The following is a 13,564-nucleotide window of genomic DNA, read 5'->3' as shown; positions in this document are numbered from 1 at the left end:
GGGATATAAATGTAATAATAAATCTAGCTGGTAAAAATGTAATTATAAATTTGGAAAGGGGACTGTATGGCCCTCCAGGTGTTGTTGAGCTCGAACTCTATATGAGGTTCTGAACTTTGGCCTTTGTGCAGAACGTGAATATCCCCACTAAAGCTAAACTTTTCACACCCGTTTCCATACAAAATTTCAATTTATATTGCTGACCTTTGTTGCTGTAATGCAGAGGCAAGGATACGAAGCTGGGAAAATGCTTTCCAAAGATTTATTTATTGCATAAAAGAATAGATAAGAATAGATAAAAGTTATTGCAAAAACGTCCTCCAGATGTTTTTGGACTACAATTCCCATCATCCCTGACCACTGGTCCTGTTAGCTAGGGATGATGGGAGTTGTAGTCCCAAAACATCTGGAGGGCTGAGTTGGGGGATGCCTAGTAGTTCACAAAAAGAAAACAGAGGTATCAATTATCACTATAATTCTGCTTCATCTCGAAGAGTTGCGGCCCTTGGAGAATCAACCTTGGCTTTCAGGCAGGTCTTTGCAAGGCAGTAGCAAGCCCTTTCTGCGAAAATGAAGCTTTATAATTCCACATAATAGGTTCTTCTGCATCTTTTCAGACATCTCTGCGGGACACAAAGCATTTGGTGTTAGCGGGAGCTCTTTTTACTGGTGGAGGATAGCTCAGTGTGGTTGTGAATGGGTGTCCTGGAAGACCTTCCCCAAAACCACATGTGCAGGTAATGACATTTCTGAGGGTGTACTGGTTTTGGTCTGACCCTGCCAACCAGTGGTTGAGAACCTGTGGCTCTCCTGAGGTTATTGGACTACAAAACTCCCATGAGCCTCAGCCAACATGGCCAATGGTCAGAGTTTATGGGACCTGTAAATTAGCAACATCTGGAGGGCCATAGGTTTTCTACCCCTGGGTTAAACAGCTTGGAACTGGGTTCCTGACAGCCTGCTTCCATATGTACCTGCCCAGTTGTTAAAGCCTTCTTCAGAGGCTCCATTCAATGTCCCTACCTTTGAAGGTTGGTTGCAAGCCAACAAGAGACAGTGCCTTTTTAGTCAGGGTGCCTCATGTCTAGAACTCTCCCCCTTGTTTATAGTTGCCAGTTCCCTGGGCCTTGGAGATTTTACATGAAAAACTGGAAAAGTGGGTTTCTCCTCCCCTTTAGCTATCAACGGGATATTTTCCTAAGTTTTGTTCCTCAACCAAACTGCCGACTCTTTTATCTGCATAAGGCCTCATCTGCAATATACATTGAAAGCAGGATCGTACCACTTTATACACTTAATACACTTTATTATGCCGTCTGTTACGGGTTGTGAGAGGAGACCCCATATTCCCTCACAGGGCTACACTTCTCAAAGTCATTTAACAATCCTGCTCCCTTCCCAGGGAACTCTGGGAAGTGTAGCTCTGAGAGGGGAATAGGGGTCTCTTAATAACTCTTAACGTCCTTAGCAAACTACATCGCCCAGGATTCTTTGGGGTGGGGGGAGCCATGGCTGTTTGAAGTGGTATCAGATACTGCATTACATGCCTTGTGTAAAGGTAAAGGACCCCTGAAAGTTAAGTCCAGTCTTAACTCTGGGGTTGCGGCGCTCATCTCGCTTTACTGGCTGATGGAGCCGATGTTTGTCCACAGAGTTTTTCCGGGTCATGTGGCGAAACAAGAGCAGCGTACGGATACGCCATTTACCTTCCCGCCGGAGTGGTACCTATTTATCTACTTGCACTTTGACGTGCTTTAGAACTGCTAGGTTGGCAGGAGCAGGGACCGAACAATGGGAGCTCACCCCGTTGCGGGGATTTGAACTGCCGACCTTCCGATCGGCAAGCCCTAAGCTCAGTGGTTTAGACCACAGATGGGGCCTAAATCAGGGGTGGGGAACATGTGGCCCTCCAGATGTTGCTGAACTAGAGTCAATCCTGACTATTGACTATGCTCACTGGGGGTAACAGGTCACATGTTCTCCATCCTAGGTTTAAATGTTGGTGTGTTTCATATCAACGATTTCATATTTTTATAATGTTTGAAAAGAGGAAAACCTGGTGACTGAGAGGGTCCAAATATTTTCAGTCAAGAAAATGACGATTTCTCCATATATATAAAAAAAGAATTATGGAGGAAAAATGTTCTCCTTTGCGCTACACTCCTATTTCAGTTCACAATGTATTGTGATTATTTCACATTTATAACCTGCCTGTCGTCTCCAAAGGGTGCTCAGGTGCCAGTGGTGCAGTAACCAGTCTTCAGTAAGGACTGGGAGGGTGTAAGCGCTGTTATGTTGACTTAGTTGTATTCAACCAAGTCTTCCTCAGGGTAGGCCCGTTGAAGTTTAAGGAACCTAAGTTAGTAATTTCCATTCAATTCAACAGGTCTTCTCTGCGTAGAACTAACTGCCAATGTAAAAATAGTATCGGGTCCCTTGAATCCAATGGGACAGTGTGGTGGCATAAACTGAAGTAAATATAAACCACAATCCAACCCAAATTAACCACTTTTTAATCCCCATTATTTCCAGGAGCAGATGCTTAAATTGCTCCCCAATCACATCTTATCAAATGGATCTTTTAAATGCTTAATTTTGGCTGGAGAAAATTGTATTCCACCAAAAAAATTATACTGGTCCCATTGGACTACTTTCTCCCAACTCCCACTCTCCATCCTTACTGATACTTACCTGTGAAAAAAAAACATTTCTCTTAATTCACAGCTCCTCCTTCCTTTCATATTCCTGTGTGGATAAGACATCTTCTTGGATTTTTTTTTAATGGCAAATGAAGGAGGAAATGAACTTATTATTATTAGTAGTAGTAGTATTTTGATTTCTTACCAACCCTTCCCTGTAAGATCCCAGGGTGGGTTACAGCAATGAAATATAAAAATGCTTTCAACCATTAAAGTCGTAAGTATATGGTGGATGCTAAAAATAAGGACATAAGAATATATCTCCCAGGTGTCTAAGACCAGCATAAAAAGTTATGTCTTCAGCACATGACAAAAAACTAGGCAATGAAGGTGCCAGATGCAAACACACTTAGGGCTGCCTCAGAGAATTTCCCTTCTCCTGGGCTACCACCACCACACTGAGCTTCTGATCTATTTTTTATTTTATTTACAAAAATATTTAGATTTCACTCACCCATATGAGTTCAGACAGTGAGGTTCAGCTCTGAGGGCCTTCTGGCGGTTCCCTCACTGCGAGAAGTGAGGTTACAGGGAACCAGGCAGAGGGCCTTCTCGGTAGTGGCGCCCTCCCTGTGGAACGCCCTCCCATCAGATGTCAAGGAATAAACAACTCTCTGACTTTTAGAAGACATCTGAAGGCAGCCCTGTTTAGGGAAGTTTTTAATGTCTGATGTTTTATCCTATTTTTAATATTTTGTTGGAAGACACCCAGAGTGGCTGGGGAAACCCAGCCAGACGGGTGGGGTATAAATGATGATGAAATACAATAAAATGCACATAAAGCAATGCAAAATAAATATAAAAATGACGGCAAGCAATTGAATAAGCCTGTCAGCCTAAACAAAAGACCTTCAAGAGATATCTTAGGTGAGAATGAGCTCCCCAAGCGAATATGTGCGCGAGTGAGAAATTTGTTCATGTAAAACCCAGATCACTGTGTTTTAATTGGAGAAAGCCATGCCTGAAGGGTGGTGGGGGACATTTATTCATATTACAGAGTTGGAAGAGACCCATGGGTCATCTAGTCCAATCCCCTGCAATACAGGAATCTCAGCTAAAGCATCCATGACAGGTGACCATTGCAAGGAAAGCATTTGGCCCTGTCTGTTCCCCCTTTCCACTTACCTGGCTTTGATGCCCCTGATGGGAGTGTTTTCCAAAAACTGCACTGCTGAGCCGGCGATGGCTCCATCACATGGGGTGGGTCCGTGCTGAGGACGAAGAAGTTCTGCTGTGCTGGGTCGTAGACGGGCCATTTTGTTTCGTTGACATCGGAAGGAGTCGGATTGCTGAGTGGGAAGCAAATAAATCATTGTTCAAATAGCACTGGTCCTGTGTGAGGCACACAATACACCACTCTGCTTTCTTAAAACAGTGTTAGACATGTGTGGAGTGCTAATAATAATAGTAATAAATAATAATAATAATAATAATAATAATAATAATAATAATAATAATAATAATAATATTTATTACTTGTACCTTGCCCATCTGACAGAGTTTCCGAAACCACCATGTTGAGTATCAGTGAAATACTTGACTCATGTTCATAATTAAGCTAGTGTAATGTTGCCCTTTCTTTTGGGAGGGATAACATGCCTCCCATTTTCATCATCGCCATCTATATATTCTAAACTTGGGTTAGAGCTCATTGAGCCAAAGACTAACATGGCTGTGATTTGACAAAAGCATGTAGAGGAGGAAGAAAGATGATTTCCAGTTAAAAGAGCAACCGTTTCCTTTTTACAGACCGCAGAGACCAAGGGAACTGTGATTCCATAATAAGAGACAGATTTGTGCACTTTCTGAGAAATCTGGTATATACAAAGAGTATGCTGTGAAACTCAGGATGGGACGAAAGTCCTAATATTTCAGAAAGTCCAAAATATTGGCTATTTTTGATACTAGATAGGAGTACTATTTCTCATTCTGTTAATCCAATTTCCTTTTTTTAAATTTTAGACTAACCAGGCTAGAGAGAGTCCGTTTGACTCTCCCGTACACAAGTTGTCAGCTTGTCCATTAAAATATTAATTTCCAGATTTGTGAGAACCAGATCTCAAAACTATACCTTGGTTCTCAAACATAATCCGTTCTGGAAATCTGTTCCCAAACCAAAGCGTTCCTAAACCAAGGCGTGTTTTCCCATAGAAAATAATGCAAAACAGATTAATCTGTTCCAGACTTTTAAAAACAATCCCTAAAACAGCAGTTTAACATGAATTTTACTATGTTACGAGACCACTTGATCCATAAAGTGAAAGCAATAAACAATGCACTGTACTACTGTATAAAAGAAATAAAACAGTATTGTAAATGATAAAATTAAAAAATAATTTTCTTTCTTACCTGCACTGATGATAGTCATTGTTTGGATGGGGGGCTTTTATCCATTTCCACAGTCACACAATCAATCATTCAATCAACCAACCAACCAACCAACCAACCAACCAACCAACCAACCAATCAGTAGCTGAACTGGGATCCACACAGTCACAAAAACAAATTAACTGAAAAAGTCTCAATCTCCAAATATCACCTCAGAACACTGCAGTTGGAAACAGAAGGCTTGAATTACAATGGGGGGACGCAAATTAGCAATGCAACAGGAAACACAGGGGGACTCAAAACAGAGCACATTCGGCTTCCCAAAAAAGTTCGAAAACCGGAACACCTCCTTCCGGTTTTGCAGAGTTTGCATTCCAAGTTGCTCGTGAACTAAGCCGTACAAAAACCAAGGTACCACTGTAATGCAATTGCATTATAGCTAACTCTGTGTGTGTGTATGCTTGCGTGCGTGTACTTTGTACAAAATTGCAAAACACTCTGCTTTCACACTAATCAGTTGCTCACTATCCCCAACAAAAACGCAATGCAGTGCCTGTTAATTGTGCAACTCTGCACTTGCACAAACAACCCTTCTTGCAACCAGTGTTATCAGTGCATAGCAGCTTCCGGAGGCTTTGCCAGCTTATCGTGATTAGCTATTAGCGAGCACCTGCCTCAACCCACAGGAGAAAGAAGTGTGGGGTTATAGTAGAATACGTAGTATAGCTACCTTAGTATAGAGAAATGCAAGCTAGATCCAGAGCGGCTGAGATAATGACATTATTTATAATTAGCATGCACACAAATTATGATATCAGCTAAAATTTTGAACACTGAGAATATCAGAAATGCTTCCTTATCTTAGTTTGAGCTTGGCTTTTATACAGGCCACCCTCAACTTACCATTGCCCAAACCATAGCCAAAACATTGGGTTCAGTGGCGGGAGGGGTTGACAAAGTATTTTTTCCTGGACACCCACCCCCTTTTAATTTTTTGGGTTTTTTTGCCAAAAGTGTAAAGCTGAATGTGAGACTCTCTGGCATTAGTGTCCCTGTTTTCCAGGGAGAGTCCCAGATTTACAGAAGCCATCCCAGTTTCTGATGTGACCTCATAATGTCCTGCTTTTTGTTACGACATCCTTATTTTCATGGGAGAAATTTTGGAGGGTGTGGAGTTATGTCACCTCTCAAGCCAAGGAGATAAGTAACTATACCAGGGGTAAGCAACCTAAGGACCGGAGGCTGGATGAGGCCCAATTGCTTTCTCAATTCAGCCCGCGGATGGTCTGGGAATCAGCGTGTTTTTACATGAGTAAAATGTGTCCTTTTATTTAAAATGCATCTCTGGGTTATTTGTGGGGCCTGCCTGGTGTTCTTACATGAGTAGAATGTCTGCTTTTATTTAAAATGCACCTCTGGGTTATTTGTGGGGCATAGGAATTTGTTCATTTCCGCCCTTCAAAATATAGTCCGGCCCACCACAAGGTCTGAGGGACGGTGGACCAGCCCACGGCTGTAAAAGGTTGCTGACCCCTGAACTATACAACCTTTAGAAGACATCTGAAGGCAGCTCTGCGTAGGGAAGATTTTACATGCTTAATGGTTTACTACGTTTTTTATATACAGTGGTACCTCGGGTTACATATGCTTCAGGTTACAGACTCCGCTAACTCAGAAATATTACCTCGGATTAGGAACTTTGCTTCAGGATGAAAACAGAAATCATGCTGCAGCGGCGAGGCAGCAGCGGGAGGCCCCATTAGCTAAAGTGGTGCTTCAGGCTAAGAACAGTTTCAGGTTAAGAATGGACCTCCGGAATGAATTAAATACTTAACCCGAGTACCACTGTATGTTGGAAGCCCGCCAGAGTGTCTGGGGCAACCCACTCAGATGGGCGGGATCTAAATAATAAAATTATTATTATGGAATAGGAAGCTCCTCTTTTCATCGGAGAAATGTTGGAGGGTATGGAATGCGTACAAGTTGTGGGTTACCCATAAGTTTCATGTTTTCAATCTCAAAGCAATAAACAAGTCTTTTGGCTAAGTTGTCGTACTCATAGAGAAGTGACTGTCTTTGTGCTGTTGAGGCAAGGGTGATTGAAAGGAGAAACCAAAAAGTTCTCTTACCCGCTTCGGGCAAACTCCGCCCAGTACCGCATGACACGGGAGATAAGCTCCAACTCTGCCTTTGTGTGCTTTTCCTTGGTTCCTTTCAACAGCGTCAAAGTTCCGAAAACATACGGGACCTCAGCTCCGTGGCTGGCCCCCAGCCATTCAGGCCAAACAGAGCCAGTGCTGCGGTGGCGGAAAGTATAGACGTATACGGGGCTTCCAGCCTCTGTCACTGCTGTGGCGACATCCGTGACTGGGCAGACGAAAAGGTAATCGCCGCAGGCTTTCACCATGGCTGAACGGTACCTTGCTGGGCCTTCAGGTTCTGCCTGACTGTATCTCTCAGCTGCAGCTTTGATGAAGTCGCTGGTAGCGTTGCGGACGGTGATTTGCAGCCCCTTCAACAGTTGCTCCTGGGTCAAAAGGCAGTCTTTGGTTGTGTTCAAAAAGAGGCTTGCATATAATACGAAGACAGACCCTTCGTCGGAGGTGGTACCGATCACGATAGGCTTAGCCGTGAAGTTCTTGGATTCTAGAAGTTTCCGTGGCTCGTCGGTGAGGAACTCCCCATCCGTTGTCGGTGCAAAGGGTGGATTCAGAACCATTGTGGGGTCCACAACAAGGAACTGGGCGGTTTGGAACTCTGATGCGTTCTTTCCCTGCAAGCAACTCACCAAAGCAGGGACCTCTTCTTGAGCACAGCCCATCTTCTTGGCCAGCTTCTGACTTCTTCTCCTGGCCTCCTCAGGATTCAGCCAAGCCCAGGCCGTGATGGAAGCTCCACTCTCTAGCACAGCACGATGGAAAAGGGGCTGGCTCCCTGGTGAGAGGAGGTGAAATGCAACAGAGGCTCCTCCTGCACTCACGCCAAAAATGGTTATCCGAGTAGGGTCTCCACCGAAGGCAGCTGCATTTTGCTTCACCCAAGACATGGCAAGTTGCTGGTCCATCAGGCCCATGTTCCCTGGGACAGCCGGTGGCAACGAAAGGAAACCTAGAGGCCCCAGGCGGTAATTCATGGAGACCACAATGACATTCTCTGCAGCAGCTAGGAATTCCGCATTGTATATCACTAGGGAGCTTGTGCCAATAAAATAGGCCCCGCCATAGATCCAGACAAGGACAGCGGCTGGCTTGGAGGGCCGAGGATGGGGCACCCAGACGTTGAGGTAGAGACAGTCCTCTGAGAGGGGCGTGTTGGCCATCCATGTTTCGGCATCCGGAGGGCCAGAAATAAGTATCTGGGGGCAGGAATTGCTGAAGTTGGTGGCCTCCAAGACCTGGCTCCATGGCTGACGAGGAACGGGCTTCTGGAAGCGCAGCTTGCCTACAGGGGGCTCAGCATAGGGGATGCCTAAAAAGGCCGTGACGTTGCCAGAGCTAGATGGGAGACGTTTCCCCCGGACTGAACCACTGCTGGTCATCACCACCAAGTCATCTTCAGCGCCAGAGTTCGATTCCACCAGCAAAAGGATGAGGCACAAGAGCCAAGGAAGAAGATGGGGGGCCATTGCAGCAGCTGAAAGGGAAACGTCCCAGAAATTGCAGAATACACAGAACACGCTATTTCAGAAGAAGAGTCCTGTTGGATCAGTCGATTGGCCCATCTAGATCAGGATGCCCATGGGAAGCTCAAAAACAGGATCCGAGCACAACAGCACTCTTCCTACTTGTGTTCCCATAACACCTCTGAATAGCCGAGGTGGGATTTCTTATTTTAAAGCCTAATCTTGGTTTTGTAGGACAACTAGCTCGAAAGTAAAGAGCAGGGGAGTTGGAACCTATTCTTCCTCTGGAGGGCCACATTCCCTCAGTGGTAATCTTCTAGGGGGGACACAGGTGGCGCTGTGGGTTAGAGCCTAGGACTTTCCGATCAGAAGGTCGGCGGTTCAAATCCCCGCAATGGGGTGAACTCCCGTTGCTCAGTCCCTGCTCCTGCCAATCTAGCAGTTCGAAAGCACGTCAAAGTGCAAGTAGATAAATAGGTACCAATCTGTCGGGAAGGTAAATGGAGTTTCCGTGCGCTGCTCTGGTTTGCCAGAAGCGGCTTAGTCATGCTGGCCACATGACTTGGAAGCTGTACGCCAGCTCCCTCGGCCAATAAATTTAGTGAGATGAGTGCCACAACCCCAAAGTCAGTCATGACTGGACCTAATGGTCAGGGTTCCCCTTTACCTTAATCTTCTAGGGGCCACCAGCAGTGATCAGGGCTGGAGCCAAAAGTAAGCAGGGTGCCTCTCCATCTCCCTTTCTGCAATCCCCTTTTATTTCTCCCCAACTCTGCTTCCTCTCCTTGCCACCCACACTAAGGGAAGGGCTGTAGCTCAATGATAAGAGCATCTGCTTTGCATGCAGGAGGTCCAAGGTTCAATCACCAGCATCTTCAGGTAGACCTGGGAAGAACTCCTGTTAGAGACCCTGGGCAGCTGTTGCCTGTCAATGTAGCTTAGGCAAGACTAAGCTAAATGGACCAACCGTGCCACATCCTCTAGGTGAGATATCTCACCTGAGGCAGGTGTGCATCTCCCAAGACAGCACAGACTCACCTCTCTGTCTTTTTCCTGGTGGGTTTAATTTTTTTATCCTTCTCAGCTTGTTCGGTGTCTCCCTTGGAAAGGGATTTGAGAGACTGGTTGCAAAGATTCCAAGAACAGTGATTCATCAAGTTATATATACAGAGTGGGAGGAGACTACAGAACAAATGAAATGTTGGAAAGGGGTTGTACTAGGTGAAATGGGGTGGTTGAGAAAGGGAAGTTTTTAATGTATAACATTTTAATGTATTTTTAATCTTTCTTGGAAGCCGCCCAGAGTGGCTGGGGAAACCCAGTCAGATGGGCGGTGTACAAATGAATAAGAATAAGAATAAGAATAAGAATAAGAATAATTCATGTGCAAGAGTTCTCTGCCACAAGGCATGAGATCCTTTTGTACGCAGGTGCAAAGATGCAAGAGTGTATTGGGAAGTTTTTAATGTTTGATGTTTTAGTGTGTGTGTGTCCTGTCTGGCGATATTCCTATCTGGCGATATTTACCCCTCCTTTCCTGAAGTTTGTACTTTACTTCTTTTTATTAGCTGTTTTACAATTCATATGTATTTATTATCTAAACTTTACTATCATTAAATCTTCCAGTAACTGCTTATATTTCAAATCCTGCCTGATTCCTACATGTATGGGTGATACATGTAGTTTGGCAGTTCTTAGTTTGGCAATTAATTTAGCCATTTCAACATAGTCCATTGGTTTCGTAAGCCATTCCTCTGGTGTTTTTTGTGTTTTTATATGTGTTGGAACTGAGCAGAGGGGAGATGATGATGATTACTGAGCACCATGCCAGATTTGATGGGAGTGCCTAAGCTGCTTTTATTCCATACTGTTTTCATTGTCTCTTTCACAACATTTGAACTGCTGCCATTGTTAGGTCCACCCTGGAACGAAGGACAGGGAGAAGCTCAAGAGAGCCTCTTATACCCCTTTGTTGCCCAACTGCAATGCAAGAGCGCTGCAGGGCTGCCACTGTGTCTTACTCTCTGGCAGTTGCTGCCAGTACCTACCCACTTACTCCTGCGTATCCAGATGGGTAGGATCCATGATGCACTAATTTGGCACCTGTCAGTCTCAGGAGATGATGGAGGAGTGAGCCTCTGGGGTGAAGTCAAACTGTTTGAAGGTTGCAGCACCTACTGTAGCTGCAGAGACCAATACGAGAGATACACATTTGTTGCAGCTGGAAAAGACGAAGGCGTCCAGTTATGCTCCTGCAGATGCACCATGGCCTTTATTCTCTCTGCCCTCCTCCCAGAGGTCATTTCTCCTCTGGCCATTGCTATGAATACATGACCTGCCTGTCTGCCTCCAAGCACTGTGGTCATCTGCAAGGGATTCCCACATGTCAGTGTTGACGTTGCCATTTGCAGACATCTTTGTAACACAGTCAGTCTGCCAATGGTCGGGGTACCTGAAGCCCCATAGAGCATATTCTTGGGGATCCTGCCATCTTCCATTGTGTGGCCATGACCAAGCCAGTGTAGACACTGCTGACACAGGAGTGCAAACATGTTGGGAATGTGGACTTGGGAGAGCACGTTTGTTTGAAACTCTTTCCTGGTAGGATCCTCGTACCTACGGGACTGCCTCTCCTGGTATGCCCCGCGGATGACCTTAAGGTCCATAAGGAGCAACACCCTAGAGGTCCCGGGCCCTAAGGAAGTCAGATTAGCCTCAACCAGAGCCAGGGCCTTTTCAACACTGGCTCCGGCCTGGTGGAACGCTCTGTCTCATAAGACCAGGGCCCTGCAGGATCTGATTTCTTTCCACAGGGCCTGTAAGACAGAGTTATTCTGCCTGGCCTTTGGCTTGGAATTAACTTGATCCCCTCCCCCTTTTTCTTTTTTTCATTTCTCCTTCTGTGATGGAACTCCTATTTGGGGACTTTCTTGGCTTTTTTCTGGCCCATGTAGGACCAGTCTGGATAGTTAGCCTTGGTGAAGACTTGACGTTTTCATCACCAATAAAGTTTTTGATTTGAGTTTCTACTGAAATGAGGCTGCATTTTAATGTTGTATTTTAATCAATTGTGTTTATATCTGGTGTTAGCCGCCCTGAGCCCGGTCTTGGCTGGGGAGGGCGGGGTATAAATAAAATTTATTCTTATTTCCTGTCTGGCGACAATTCAAAATCTTCCTGACGCAGCGCATGTGGAAGGCACCGAAGTGTCACTCCTGATGGTTATAAGTTCACGACTCACTTCCATAGAGCAACATGCTCAGCACACAAGCCTGGCAGAGCTTCTTCTTGGTGTTGGATGTTAGCATCACATTCCCCCAAACCCTTTTGGAGAGGTGAACCATTGCCATAGCTGCCTTCCCAATAGGCTTGTCCAGTTCAGCCTCAAGGGAGAGTTTGCTGGTTATGGTGGAACCCAGGTAGACAAAATCGTCTACCACCTCCAGCATGTGATCACCAATGGTGATGCTGGCGATGTCCTGACTCAGAATGTTGGTCTTCACCAGCCTGGTGGTAGGCCAAACTCCCTGCAGGCTTGGACAAAACGGCCGATGAGTCTCTGTAGAGTTTCCTCGGTGTGTGCTGTCAAGGCTGCGTCTTCTGCAAACAACCTCTCTCAGATGAGGACCTGCCACACCTTGGTCTTGGAGTGGAGATATGCCAGGTTGGGCAGATTCCCATCACTCCTTGATTGGATGAACACACCACCTTCAGTTGAGCTGAAGGCACCTGAGAGCAATAGGGAGAAGAATGTGCCAAAGAGAGATGAGGCGAGAACAGAGAGACCTTTTCAGCTGACAAGATCAAAGGCCTTTGTAAGGTCTAGGAAGACGATGTACCAGGACTGTCTCTGGTCTCAGCATTTCTCCTGCAGCTGGCATCGTGAGAAAATCATGTTGATTGTTAATCTCCCAGCTCTAAAGCGACACTGTGGCTTAGAACAGATGCTGTCAGTGACTGTAGTCTGTTGATAACGACACAGGCAAAGGCTTTCCCTTACAGTGCTCAACAGGGAGATCTCAGCAGTGTTAGAAACTGAGATTTGAAAGCTAGGAGCTAAATGGCACCATAGAGGTTATGGGAGCAAGAACAGAATGTCTAGGCACGCTTTTTAAATAAGAAGAATACAAAGCTGAAATTGAACTGCAGCTATTATGTTCATTTTTCACATGGTCTAGTCCTTCCCCTGCCCACCCCCTTTAAGAGGGTTTCTTCTCCAGTTTTCAGAGAGTAGCTGGAAGTGGGGAGGCATAAAAAGGCCCTCCCTTCCTTCCACTGTGCAGTTTTAATCTGAATTCTTAGGCGCAGTACTGTGCCCAGAGCTCAGAAACTGCTCGCTCTAATGAAATTCCATGTCGCCAAACGCACCTAGAACAATGGGAGTTTTGAACACTGGTTGTCAGTCATGGTGGTCACCTTTGTTCTGGTAGAAGGTCACAAAGCTGGGGTTGCACATGTCTCGTGGCACAGATCCTTGTTCCCGACACCGCAAGAGGAGGCTGTACAGGTGTGTTTTGAGGGAGGAATTGAGGCCTTCTGTCAGCGCTTCTGCTGGGATTCTGTCCTGTTCTGGTGCTATGACAATAGCTATGAAATAAATAAAAACCCACATGCATGTTTAAGGGTGTTATTCAAGTAAATTTTGTTCAGAGTTAAGACCCATGGCTAAGTTGGGGCCATTAGTTTCAATAGGTGACCTAGACTGTGCTGTGATCATAAGAAGAATGATGATAATGATAACAACACGTTCATTTGACAATGCTGAGTTGAAAGAGGACATCATGCTAGGGTGATGATGATACAACAATGATGTTGCAAAGGGATATGCAAAAATGGATTGTTAATAGGTGAAAATGTAAAGTTACAATATATTAAGATAAACTATTAAGATAAAGGAAAAAATGATAAGGATTTG

The 13,564-nt window shown here is 45.1% G+C and overlaps 1 protein-coding gene across 5 annotated transcripts; it reads right to left on the bottom strand.

The window, feature by feature from the left end:
• Window positions 1–321: 321 nt before the first annotated feature.
• LOC309364683 (cholinesterase-like) lies at window positions 322–9,808 on the bottom strand. Of its 5 annotated transcripts, none has more exons than XM_081902443.1 (5): window positions 9,688–9,808; window positions 7,157–8,660; window positions 3,825–3,988; window positions 2,688–2,765; window positions 322–621 (listed from the first exon to the last, which is right to left on the bottom strand). In XM_081902443.1, exons 2-4 carry the CDS (start codon window positions 8,650–8,652, stop codon window positions 2,719–2,721), a joined length of 1,707 nt encoding a protein of 568 aa, XP_081758569.1. In that variant the 5' UTR covers window positions 8,653–8,660; window positions 9,688–9,808; the 3' UTR covers window positions 322–621; window positions 2,688–2,718. The 5 variants fall into 5 exon arrangements, with proteins under 5 accessions (XP_081758569.1, XP_081758568.1, XP_081758571.1 ...); XM_081902442.1 differs by having other exon boundaries at window positions 322–623; window positions 2,692–2,765; XM_081902445.1 differs by having other exon boundaries at window positions 2,688–2,762.
• Window positions 9,809–13,564: the final 3,756 nt, after the last annotated feature.

This window comes from Podarcis melisellensis, assembly GCF_964234715.1.
Source record: "Podarcis melisellensis genome assembly, chromosome: 2".
Classification (NCBI taxonomy): Eukaryota; Metazoa; Chordata; class Lepidosauria; order Squamata; family Lacertidae; genus Podarcis; species Podarcis melisellensis.
Note: the sequence above shows the minus strand (reverse complement) of the source record. Positions and strands in the feature narration are given on the sequence as shown.